The following is a 13,036-nucleotide window of genomic DNA, read 5'->3' on the forward strand; positions in this document are numbered from 1 at the left end:
AGAAATTGGGTTGCATTAAACATACAGTGGTCCCAGTGAAGTGATAATCTAAAAATCAAACCTGAGGCCCACCCTGTTGACAGGTGTATCTTTCCAGAAGGTATGAGGTGAAGGACAGGCTAAACCAAAATAGCAATAGGTTTTATAACCTGAAGAAAGAAGGGAATCCAGATTTTTGGTCTCTTCTCCAGCAAATTCTCCGAAAAAATGGGGCAAAACCCTAATCTCTGCAGGGAAAACTGCTCATAGATTATATTATCACATGCTGCATACTTCAAAAGAGTATAGTGCTGCCTTCTAGGTATCAGTGTAAATACCACGTGCTTAAAGAAACCGTGATGGACTGACACAGTCCTTACGGGACAGTGCTGCAATGCACTACTGCAAAACACAGCTCTGGTGCCCGGGGGGACTGTGGCAGAGTGGTGCAAGAGGGACAAGTTTTCTTACCTCACCAGAAAGAGTTGGGGCATCTAGCAAAACTCTCCGCACCAGAAAGAGTTCTCCCCTCCCTGTAAGCCCCATGACAAAGTTATGTGTAAGATCAGGATGAACCCTGGTGCTGGCGTTGAGTAGGGCAAGTTTCATGGTTGTTCCATTGAAATAACTTTCCAAAAAAACCCCCAAAAAACACCAAAACCCCCACACCTCATTGTCTTACTACATTTTTTTTTTTAAGAAGCGCTGTTAAACTATATTAAATTCTGCTTTGCAGTGGGAGGTGCCTCAATTATTGCTTTCTGTCTAATGAGGCCTAATATTTTTGTTTGCTAAAGCTCCGAGGAGAAAAAATCCCCTCTGGAGAAATCATGTGACTACCCCCTATATTTGGTATACACCCTTTCTCCCAAGGGACTGTTATTCTACTTTTCCATTCCACATTAAAGCATAATGAACGTCTACTTTTAGGGACTGTTCAGATGTGGTAGCCTGCCTAGGAGCTATAGGTAACGCTGTCCCCTGAACCTGCTCATTGTAGGGGAGGCACTGTTTTCTCATTTACAAATCATCCCGTTCTCAGTCTTCCCATGTATTTTTCGGCTGCTTCTACGTTTCCACAGAACAAAGCTCATGACTCTTTTGATGTGTTACATGTGCCTGAGGTAATCCACGTAAGGTTATTTTTTTCCCTCTTTCTTCAACTCAAAATAAACCTTTATAAATAAGTATTAGGAGCTAATCTTGTACGTGACTAAAAAAAAGATTTTTGAGAATTTTCCCCCTTCCAATCTAGAATTCATTCATGTTAAGCACCTGCCTTTTGATACTCCAGCAGTCACCTGCCCTAGTCTGTTTGTATTTATTAAGATAGGAAAGAGCAGACTATGGGATCTCAGATACTTCCATTTTAGATGGTTGTTATCTTTAGCTTGCCTACATGAAAATTCAAAATGGAAGCATTTGGTCACAGGAAAGTGCCTGAGGCCATGGTGCATTTTGGAAAAAGACATTTCTTGGCCCTGACTCTACTGGACACTTGTCCAGCTGGAGCCCTCTGGGCATTTGAATGAGGCGCAGGGAGAGTATCGGGGGGACCTGTGAAAGCCTGACCCCCCCAGTCATTCTGCTGGCAAAGAACACAGTGCAGGTGACGACTCTTTCCTCTCCCTGAGCAGTTTAACAAGAAGTAAACGGTTTCCCTGCTCCTAGCTTCAATCTTATGTCAAGTGCTTTATTTGTGAATCTGCCAGAAAGAAAAATTGTGTCTTTTTGAAGTGTGTGTATAAGAAGGCTATCTATTTACACTATCTAAGCAAAAAAGAAATAATTTAAGAGTAGGTCATTCCCTCCTCCCCACTCAAAGTCATTTTTCCCTTACGGGCAGAATTCCACTTGTAAGGGAGGAAATCAAGTTAGCTTTGTTAAATTCTTGTTTATTAATGTTTGATTCTTGTATGGTAGAGGTTTTCTAACTGGTCTCAATTTATCCATATGTCGTCTTTTATAATCAGATTATTTTTCTCACTTGGCTTCCTTGGTAGGTTTAAGGTGTATTTTCTTTTCTTTTTGGCAAGAATGCCTCTATCATTGCAAACAGAAATGTTAATAATAATTCAGCTTAAGCAGAATGTGAAAATACTTGCTCCAGAGGATGAAATGGCTACCCTGGCAGAGGTTGTGTAGCTTGTTCAGTAAACAGTTCTCTGTTGTTTTGCACTGAAAAATGTTTCCACATTTTCCATGAATGTAATAGAAAGATACCGCCTGCCTTCACAGTGAATAATTAAACAGGGTTTTCAAGCAGAATTCAAATGGTCTCACAACAAGCTTTACAAACATTAAATGAAATTCAAGCGTTGACTTCTTACAGTCTGCTTCTCTGCATCCAGCATAATGCTGGTCTTATAATTAATAAATTAATTGTATGGCTGGGTTTTGGAAATTCTAGCTACAATTCCAGCTTCACCCTAGCAGGCAGGGAGAAAGAGCAAGCTTGGGTTAGAGATTTCCAGGGCACTGAGGAAACTGCCACTTGCAGAAGTGGGTAGCTCCACGGGCTGGGCTGATTCAATATCCTCCAGCTGCTAAAAAGGATGGTCCTATTCCCCTCGCCCTGCTTTAGGTATTACCTTTGTGTTATTTCCTTTAGGCAGCTCCAGGGCATGTCTGACCCTTCTACCAGTCAGTTCCGCTCCCTAAACTCCACAGTTAGGGACAGTAAACTGAGGGTGGGGAAGAAGTGTTTTCTTGGATTACGGAGTGTGTCAGAGGGAGAACTGGTGCAAAGGAGGAGGAAAAGGCAGGCAGCTGGAAGCAGGAGAGAGCGGAGCAAGACGTACAGTCGATTCAGCCACCTAGTGTGATGGCACCCTGAACTCTCCCGTGGGAAACCTGGGCGATTTTAAACAATGTACATTGAATCCCACCGCAAAATACTACATCTCTTAGCAGACATCACAAGATGAAGTTTAGAGTTTGCTCAGTGTCAGTTTGAGTTACAAGTAACTATCGGATTGCAAGATGAGGCAAAGGAACAAAAGAAACGGTGACTAGCAGATCAAAGTCGCTATCTGTGCCTTGTTCTCGATGACATGCGGGAAATAAGCTACCCTGGAAAACGTGATATCAGCATTTCATTTATATTGATGCTGGAATCTTAGTCATCTCTTGACTGGAGGACCCAATCCGTAGAGATAGCAGACGTATTTCATCTACTGAGCGATCTTAAAAGGTAGATGCAGCCTGGGTGGGGGCAGGAGCCATCTGGCTGCTGCCCATCACATCTGGTGTGCCAAGCGGAAATAATGAGAGGCTGCATTGTTTTGCCTTTCTTCTCAGTAAATCGCTGCCTGATGATGATCAACATATTTTTCCCTTTCTGGAGTCATTTTGCAACATGTGATCATGTTTATTATGGGAGCTTTGGAAGCCAGACGAGTGGGGTTCTGTTTGCTGTGTCCTGTACAACCACATTCGCAGAAATTCCTGACTCTCTGAGGTTATAATCTAAGTTCACACGAGAAACCATAGGGCATGGAAGAAATATTAGGTTCATGAAGAAACAATTCTTCCCTCAAAAGGAGCATGGGTCGTTTTAGAATTGACAGTGCCCTAAATTGCTCTGTAATGTGATGTTCTCTCACACACTCATCCTCTCTCCTCTTTTATTCTTGGCCAAGCACACAAACCTCCAGGTACAACAAATGCAAGTACAGAGGACTCTGCAATGAAACTGCTTTTTCTCATTCATAAATGCATGCTCAACCTTGTAGTATTTAATTGCTTCTAGTGCCTGCAGTGGGTTGTAATTTTGAAATAAAAATAGATTTTCCTTTTTGGTATTTTATTCCTAGACTTAAAAATACCTTCACGATTATTCCACCCTCTGGCTGGCAGAAATAGTCTTCTATCTTAATGCACATTGCAAGCGATTAAGCATCAGGTTCCAAAGGGTGAACTGACAGTCCTCTTCAGGTGGGAATATCGTAGTTACCAGATAGAAGGCAAACAATAAGCTAATGAACAGAGCCTGCTCGTTCGAGTACCAGCAGAAGGACTCGAAAAGTCATGTAGCCTCCGATATACATGCCTGAGCAATATGTGACGTCACCCGTCACAAGCAAGCGAGAATAAAGCCATAGGCAGACATTTTGTGTGCTTGAGCAGCTTTTCCATTTGTACGCTTGCGATTCTTTTTTCGAACAATGGGCAATGACAGACAGAGGTGAAAATGTTGTGGGATCCCTGTTGCCTCCCTTGTGCATCCGCCGCCCGGGCTCCGCCGTTGCCTTGGAAACCGGGCAGGTTTGATGCAGGCGGGGAGCGGGCTGCCGAGGAGCACAGGGGCCTTCCCGGGCACAGCCGCTGCCTTTGTACGAATGGGAGGTCTTTGGCTTCCCTTTGCAAGCCTTGAACGTTTAGAATTTACGGAGCCATGTTAACAAATACAACAGGGAACCCCCACATCTAGTTAAATAGCAGTGATGGCTAATATTTCTTAAAGCATTTGCCAAAACGTAGGGTTCTGAATTGACATTTAAGTAATTGACGTTTAATTCTGTTGTGGTTTAACCCCAGCCGGCAACTAAGCCCCACACAGCCGCTTGCTCACTCCTCCCCGCTGGGATGGGGGAGAGAATCAGAAAAGTAAAAGTGAGAAAACTCGTGCCTTGAGATAAAGACAGTTTAATAGGGAAAGCAAAAGCCGCACACACAAGCAAAGCAAAGCAAGGAATTCATTCACTCCTTCCCATGGGCAGGCAGGTGTTCAGCCATCTCCAGGAAAGCAGGGCTCTATCCCACTTATTTGGGAAGACAAACTCCATCACTCCAAATGTCCCCCCCCTTCCTTCTTCCCCAGCTTTGTATACTGAGCATGATGTCATATAGTATGGAATAGCCCTTCGGTCCATTTGGATCAACTATCTTGGCTGTGCCCCCTCCCAACTTCTTGTGTGCCTAACTCTATCCCAGGAAAACCAGCACTGAAAATTCGCTTCACTGCATGTTCACGGATGGTCAGCATTGCTGTAGGTGAGGGCACTGATTAGACACATAAACATGTACCTCCCTTTAGGTACTCTGTTTTAAAACCTGGAGCTATACCCCTAAAAAACTGGTATCTACAAAGAGACCAGTACTATAGCATCTAAGTATTAGACAGTTTCCTAACAAAAGCTCAAAATCCTTAATGGAATAACTATAAAGCCCTAGGAAGCCACCGTGTGCATGTGGGAAGAAGGCATGGCAAGGAGTGTCCAGGTGCCTTCAGGAGAGGAGTGAGAATGCTTCAAGCTGGTCCTTTGTAGATTGCCAGGAATACTTTGGCACACAAAAAGCTCTTCAGTGCCCGTGTGGATCCCACAGAGATGCCAGAGATGCAGTTGTGTTGCAGTTCCACCGGTAGCGAGAAGTTGTAACTGCCTACTGCTGCCCAAAAGGGCGGGTTGTGCCTATAGCAAGTAGAAATGTATACGCACGAGTTGTGTGAGCAATAACAAAGACTGCCTGTGATTAAGTATTGCAGAAACATGTCAAAGGAAAATACTGACAACAGCTGGGATTTAAAGAACACAAAATTCAAGAAAAGTTGGTGAAAAGATCTCAGTACCAGCACAATTGTGAGTATTTTGTGATTGCAAAAGCCACGTGTAATGACGCCACATGTGATTCCACGTGTTGCAAATCTTGAGCCAGTCCTCGCTCATGACATTTCCCAGCAGCTGAGGTTTCTGCACTAGGGGAGAAAAAGAGCCACAGTTCACAAGCAAGACAATTCACTGGAGCAAACTGAGAGCCACTTTCGCAAATATAGCCAAAGTATTTTTCCAAGGTCACAGTAGCCAAATACTGGGCAAAGATATGGGACTTCTTTAGCCACTAGTATTTTCTGCCGTGGATGAAAAAATTGAGTGAAACTGGTAACATTATGCATCGATTTATATTGTGTTATGCACAGCTAACCTGAGTAATATGTAAACAACCCTGTCCATTCTGGCTGCAATTACCTTTCTTCTTGATAGTGGTAATGATTTACCACATTAATTATTACCTCACCTTTGCAAAAATCTGCTGGTTTTGTAGTTTTTATAATTGCAATTGAATGTTATAGTGTACTGTGGCACCGAGATCCATAAACTGTCACTCTGGTGTTGCTGGTGACACACCGCCTCCCACTCCTTTCTCTCCTTTTCACAGAATCACAGAACTGTTGAGGTTGAATGGAACCTCTGGAAACCATCTAGTTCAGTCCTTTACTCAGCCTGGGAGGGTCAGCTAGAGCAGGTTGATCCAGGGTTGTGTCCACTTGGGTTTTGAATATTTTCAAGAATGGAGACTCCACAACCTCTCTAGGCAACCTGTGCCAGACCAAAGAAGTTTTTTTCTTATGTTAGATGGAATTTTTTTGTATTTCAGTTTGTGCCCATTGCCTTTCTTCCTGCCACTGGGCACCACTGAGAAGAGCCTGGCTCCATCTTCTTTACTCCTTCCCATCAAGTATTTATATACACTCATAAGATTCCCCTGAGCCTTCTTCAGGACAATCAGTCCCAGCCCTCAGCCTCTCCTCATATGACAGATGCTTCAGTTCCTTAACCACCTTCATGGCCTTTCATTTGGCTCGCTCCAGTATCTCCATCTCTCTCTTGTACCGGGGAGCCCACAATTGGATGTAAAACTGCAGATGTGTCTCACCACAACTAATCCCCTTCCTCGACCTGCTGGTAATGCTCTTCCTAATACAGGCCAGGATGCTGTTGGACACCCTTGCTGCAAGGGCACATTGCTGACTCATGTTCAACTTTGTGTCCACCAGGACCCCCAGATCCTTTTCTGCCAAGCTGCTTTCCATCTGGGTGGCCCCCAGCCTGTACTGGTGCCTGGAGTTGTTCCTCCCCAGGCGCAGGACTTTGCATTTCCCCTTGTTGAACTGCATGAGGTTCCTGTCAGCCAATTTCTCCAGCCTTTCGGGGTCCCTCTGGATGGCAGCATGACCCTCTTGCCTATCAGCTACCCCTCACAGTTTTGTATCACCAGCAAACTTGCTGAGGGTGCACTCTCTTACCATATAAGTCATTAGTGAAGATGTTAAACAGTGTTGGTCCCAGGATCAGTCACTGGGGTACACCACCAATGGCTGGCTTCTGTGTTGCTGATCTCAGGCCCTTCAGCCTGGCAGTTCAGCTGGTTTTCACTCCATCTCGCTGTCCATTTATCTAGGCCATACCTCATCAGTTTGCATATGGGGATGTTATAGGAGACAGTTCAAAAGCCTCCACAAAATAAACAATGTTAACTGCTCTTCCCTCATTTACCAAGCCAGTCACTTTGTTGTAGGAGGCTATCAAGTTGGTCAGGCATCATTGTCGCTTCGTAAATCTATGGTGACTATTCCCAGTCACCTTCTTGACCTTAATATGTTTGGAAATAGTTTTCAGAAGAATTCATTCCATCATCTTTCTAGGAATCGAGGTGAAGCTTGCTGGCCTGTAGTTCCTTGGATCCTCCTTCTTGCCCTTCTTGAATTTAGCAGTGACACTGTTTTTTTTCCATCCTTGAGAACCTCCCAGATTGGCTTCACCTTTCAAAGATTATCAAGAGTGTCCTCGCAATGGTATCTGCCAGCTCCCTCAGCACTCGGGGTGCATCTCATCAAGACCCATGGACTTTTGTATGTCCAGTTTATTTAAATGTCCCCCAAACTGATCTTCTTCTACCAAGAGTAAGTCTTAATTGCTCCAGACTTCCCAACAGGTCTCAAAAGCTTGTGATTCCTAAGGGCAAATCTTAATAGTGAAAAACAAGGTGAAGAAGACACTGAGTACCTCAGCTTTTTCCATGTCCTTTTGTCACTGAATATGTCCCCTGCCATATTCAACAGTGGGTCCACATTTTTCCCGAGATTTCCTTTTGCTGCAGATGGACCTGTAGAAGTCCTTCTCACTGGCCTTCACATCCTTTGCTTTGACTTTCCTAACCCTTTCCTAACCCTGCACACTAGGACAGTGACTCTATGTTGCTCCTGGATCATCTGACTCTACTTCCACCTCCTGAGTGCTTCCTTTTTACATTTGTGTTTACTCAGGAGCTCCTTGTTCATCCATACAGGCCTCCTGCCACCTTTGCTTGATTTCCTGCTTGTTGGCATGGCCCATTCTTGAGGCTGGAAGAGATGATCCCTGGAAGTCAACCAGCTCTCCTGGACTCTTCTTCTCTCCAGGACGAGGTCCCATAGGATTCTTCCAGACAGATACCTGGAGAAGCTAAAGTCTGCTCTCCTGAAGACCAGGGAACTGTGATCCTGCAATTTGCCTTGTTCCCTTCTAGCAGGATCTTGAACTCCACCATCTCATGGTCACTGCAGCCAGGGCTGCCTTGAGCCTTCACAACCCTGACCAGTTCTTCCTTGCTTGTAGGTATCAGGTCCAGCAGAGTGTCTCCCTTTTGGACTCCTTGATCATCTGTGCCAGGAAGTTATCACCAAAGCTCCTGGATTGCTTGTACCCTGCTGTGTTGTCCCTACAGCAGACATTGAGGAGGTTGAAGTCCCCCCTTGAGGACTAAGGCCTGCAAACGTGAGACTTCTTCCAGTTGTCTGAAGGTCTTATCTACTTCTCTTCCTGATCAGGAGGTGTTTAGCAGACACCCACCACAACATAGCGCACATTGGTTTGCCCACTAATCCTGACCCTTTAGATCTCAGCTGGCTCATCATCCACCCCCAGGCAGAGCTCTGTGCGTTTCTGCTGCTCTCTCGCACAAAGGGCAACTCCCCTTCCTCGCCTTCCCAGCCTGTCCTTCCTAAAGAGCCTGCATCCCTCCATCGCAGCACTCCAGTCGTGTGAGTTGTCCCACCCTGACTGTGATCCCGGTGAGGCCATAGCCCTGCAACTGCAGGCAGATCTCTAGCTCATCACGTTTACTGCCCATGCTGCACGCAGCAGTGTAGAGGCACTTCAGAGAGTCACCCAAGCCTGCTGATTCTCGGGAAAAGTGCGAGAGCTTGCCCTGCCATGCTGTCCCCTCAGCACTTCCATATTGTGCTTGAGGCGGACCCCCTCCAGTTCCGTTGTGCTGAATATGAGGTACATTGTTTCGTGTCCTCTTTGCCAACCCACTTCACCGCTTCCTTGTTTGATTGTGGGTTGTCATCTCCCTTCCCAGGTCCTAGAGTAAAGCTGTCCTCGCTAGGTTGGCCAGCTGCATGGCAAAGATACTTTCACTACTGAAAAATTTACAGCTGTGAATTGGTTAATGTTTTATAGTCAAGTTAAATAGTTTCTGCATAATCCATTATAGACCCTGCTGAAATTTATTTCGGATATTCTCCTCCGCAGCCGTGCAGATGCAGGTGTGTTCTCAGTTGGTTCAAACATATTGTTCTCACTGTTGTTCTTGAACTGTCCCTCCTCCCTCAGTCATCCGCCATGTACTTAGCTCAGTTTATTTCTATGAGGGAGCAAGCAGAGATGCTAGAAGGAGGATCCAAAGTCTTCCAAAATGAGGTATGTGGCAGGTGTCCGGTAAGACAGAACATAACTTCACTGATAGAAAAAAAGATATCCCATCCCTATGGGTGTTCAAAGTGCTATCACCGCTGGACCACTCCCAGAAAAAGCCATTCTTTAGTAGCAGCGTAAAGTTTCATGCCAGCCCTCTGTGCTCCTGAAGTTAGAGCCCCGCATATACAGGTTCAGCATCACTATCTAAAGGAGGGTTGCGCTGCTTGAAAGCGGCTGTGGGCTCTACCATCGCCACTCCCCGCTTGTTTGAGGTGCCTGAGCTATGGAAAGATGATTCTTGCGCTTAAAACGTATCAAAACGTGATTAAGCAGGCCTGAGCTAGAAATACAGGCTTGAGGGTGCTAATAAAACATTGCAGTGCCTGCTTTGCTGCTGTGGTGCGGCAGAGGCTAAGAAAGTAAGGGAACGAGCTCCAACAGGTGTGCTAAGAGGAGCTGGGGTTTTGTTGTTTTGGGTTGGTTTTTTTTTTCCCCACATTTTCAGCCCAAGACGCACCACGCCTTGTCCGATTCCGGCCTTCCTCCCGCCGGCTGAAGGCGCGGTTCCTCCAGCGCCTCAAGCCAGCCGCGCTCTGCCTGCGGAGGCCCCGGCCCCGGCCCCGGGCGCGGGCCCCGCCCCGCCCCCCGCTGCGGGAGACAATGCCGCAGCCCCGCCCCGCCCTCGCGCGCCCATTGGCTCCGCGCCGTTCCCGCATGACGTCACCGGCGGGGCGGGGCGCGGCGCCCGATTTAAGGGGCGGCGCGGGGCGCGGCCGCTGCAGCGGCGAGTGCGGGAGCGGGCGGCGAAGGCGGCGGCAGCAGCGGCAGCAGCGGGGCAGCGTCGGACACCGGCACCATGCGTGAGATCGTGCACATCCAGGCCGGGCAGTGCGGCAACCAGATCGGCGCCAAGGTACGGGCCGGGGCGGGGAGGGGGGGCGCTTCCCGGTGTGGGGGGCTGCGGGCGGCCCCGGTGCGGGGCTCCAGAGCCGCACCCCGCGGGTAGCGCGCAGCCCCGTCCCGAAATGAAAAGCGGCCCAAGGCATCGCGGATCCTGCTCCCGTGCCCCTTGGCTCCGGCGGTCTGAGCTGCCGCGGGGCCGGGCGCGGGCTGGCGTGTGCCCGGGCTCCGGTCCGTCGCTGCCCTGCCTTCCCTGCAGGCGGCCGCGGCAAACCCCGCGCTGCCTCGCCCCTCTGCAGCCACGGGGCCGGCTCCTGAGGGAGGGAACGAGAGGTGTTTCAGTGCCACGGGTAACCCCCCGAGGGTGTTGGAGGTGCTGCCATCTTCTTGTAGAGGCTAGGGGGTCTGAAGCCACCGCTAGACAATGGGAGACCACCAAATTGAGATACCTGGGGACTGTCATCCTTTGGGTACAAGCTATAAAATAATTAACATGCTGCCTGTGTGCCCTCTGCTAATTCAGCTGCTGCAGCCAGGGAAGCCCTTCCACACTGACTCACCTTCCTCCCGGGCAGCTGCTCTGCCATGCGAGGGAGTGGTCAGGGCCACGGCATGCACAGACCGCACTGGTGTGTCTGATTGGCACTGGCCAGCTGCGGTTAAGAACTGCCCTTTTCCAAAAATTTCTTCTAGTTCTGGGAGGTCATCAGCGATGAGCATGGCATTGACCCCACTGGCAGCTACCATGGGGACAGCGACCTGCAGCTGGAGAGGATCAACGTCTACTACAATGAAGCTGCTGGTAAGTGCGTTTGTTTCCTCAGATGCCCTTAAATAAATGGGGCAGACATGCCAGTTCCTTGAGGATGGAAAAATCCCTGAACAAGAGCTGTCATCTGCCAGTGATGCCTCTGAGAGACCTTTGTTCTCAGAATGGCTCTGATAACACAGTAGTCTTGATCGAGACAGCGTGTCTCTCCAGTGGAATGCGGGGAGGCGGAAGGGAGCACAGCAGGGCTCCTGTGGCGCTGGCTGCAGGGCTGTAACGCTGCTGCTGGTTCCTCCCGCAGGTAACAAGTACGTCCCCCGTGCCATCCTGGTGGACCTGGAGCCCGGCACGATGGACTCGGTGCGCTCCGGCCCCTTTGGACAGATCTTCCGGCCCGACAACTTTGTCTTTGGTGAGTGAGCGTGGGATGGAGGAGTCCCGAAGCGGGAGCTCCGTGCGCAGGAAAGGCTCAGCGTGAGCGTGCAGGTGACCTGGGGGTCCTGAATCCCAACAGCACAGTGGGGATGGAAGTGAGGGGTGAAGCCCATGGGGCAGGAGGAGTGGCATCCTCTCTGTTCCTCCGCGGGGCACTGACGTGGCACCCCGCTTCTGTTCCACCCTCTAGGTCAGAGCGGGGCTGGCAACAACTGGGCCAAGGGGCACTACACGGAAGGTGCTGAGCTGGTGGACTCTGTCCTGGATGTGGTGAGGAAGGAGTCGGAGAGCTGCGACTGCCTCCAGGGCTTCCAGCTGACCCACTCGCTGGGCGGCGGCACGGGCTCTGGGATGGGCACCCTCCTCATCAGCAAGATCCGGGAGGAGTATCCCGACCGCATCATGAACACCTTCAGCGTCATGCCCTCCCCCAAGGTGTCGGACACGGTGGTGGAGCCCTACAATGCCACCCTCTCTGTGCACCAGCTGGTGGAGAACACGGACGAGACCTACTGCATTGACAACGAGGCCCTGTATGACATTTGCTTCCGCACCCTGAAGCTGACCACTCCCACGTACGGGGACCTCAACCACCTGGTGTCGGCCACCATGAGCGGCGTGACCACCTGCCTTCGCTTCCCCGGCCAGCTGAACGCCGACCTGCGCAAGCTGGCGGTCAACATGGTGCCTTTCCCCCGGCTGCACTTCTTCATGCCGGGCTTCGCCCCTCTCACCAGCCGCGGCAGCCAGCAGTACCGAGCCCTGACGGTGCCCGAGCTGACGCAGCAGATGTTTGACTCCAAGAACATGATGGCCGCCTGCGACCCCCGCCACGGTCGCTACCTGACGGTGGCTGCCATCTTCCGGGGCCGCATGTCCATGAAGGAGGTGGATGAGCAGATGCTCAACGTGCAGAACAAGAACAGCAGCTACTTTGTGGAGTGGATCCCCAACAATGTGAAGACGGCCGTCTGCGACATCCCCCCGCGCGGCCTCAAGATGTCCGCCACCTTCATTGGCAACAGCACGGCTATTCAGGAGCTCTTCAAGAGGATCTCGGAGCAGTTCACGGCCATGTTCCGGCGCAAGGCTTTCTTGCACTGGTACACCGGCGAGGGCATGGATGAAATGGAGTTCACGGAGGCCGAGAGCAACATGAATGACCTGGTCTCTGAATACCAGCAATACCAGGATGCCACTGCTGATGAGCAGGGGGAATTTGAAGAGGAAGGAGAGGAGGATGAGGCTTAAGTCCCCTCATATCAAAGGAACTTCTGTAAAGCAGGCATGTGTACTGAATGACTTCTGATAGTGGTGGTGAAGCATGTTCTCTAGAAACTGTGTACCCAATTATCCTCTCAGCACTTGTAACTTTGACAGATTTCTCAATGTAACAGTTCTGAATCCCAGTTATTACAATGTTTTTGTCCTTAAATGTTAAGAGCACATAAAGGCATGTATTCTTGATCATGTTTTCTGTCTTTCTTAA

The 13,036-nt window shown here is 49.2% G+C and overlaps 1 protein-coding gene across 1 annotated transcript; it reads left to right on the forward strand.

The window, feature by feature from the left end:
• The first annotated feature begins 10,197 nt into the window (after positions 1-10,197).
• Positions 10,198-13,014, forward strand: LOC142405845 (tubulin beta-1 chain). Its single transcript, XM_075493930.1, has 4 exons — positions 10,198-10,356; positions 11,037-11,145; positions 11,414-11,524; positions 11,738-13,014. The coding sequence occupies exons 1-4, from the start codon at positions 10,300-10,302 to the stop codon at positions 12,796-12,798; spliced, it is 1,338 nt and encodes a 445-aa protein (XP_075350045.1). The 5' UTR covers positions 10,198-10,299; the 3' UTR covers positions 12,799-13,014.
• The last annotated feature ends 22 nt before the right edge of the window (positions 13,015-13,036 follow it).

Source organism: Mycteria americana, chromosome 2 (genome assembly GCF_035582795.1).
Source record: "Mycteria americana isolate JAX WOST 10 ecotype Jacksonville Zoo and Gardens chromosome 2, USCA_MyAme_1.0, whole genome shotgun sequence".
In the NCBI taxonomy this organism is placed as follows: Eukaryota; Metazoa; Chordata; class Aves; order Ciconiiformes; family Ciconiidae; genus Mycteria; species Mycteria americana.

What these genes read in the sequence shown, in the direction of transcription:
- LOC142405845 (XM_075493930.1), top strand. Translation starts at nt 10,300, where the DNA reads ATGCGTGAGATCGTGCACATCCAGGCCGGGCAGTGCGGCAACCAGATC. An exon ending in GCAACCAGATCGGCGCCAAG is followed by an intron (nt 10,357 to 11,036) that starts GTACGGGCCGGG and finishes AATTTCTTCTAG; the next exon opens with TTCTGGGAGGTCATCAGCGA. An exon ending in GCCCGACAACTTTGTCTTTG is followed by an intron (nt 11,525 to 11,737) that starts GTGAGTGAGCGT and finishes TCCACCCTCTAG; the next exon opens with GTCAGAGCGGGGCTGGCAAC.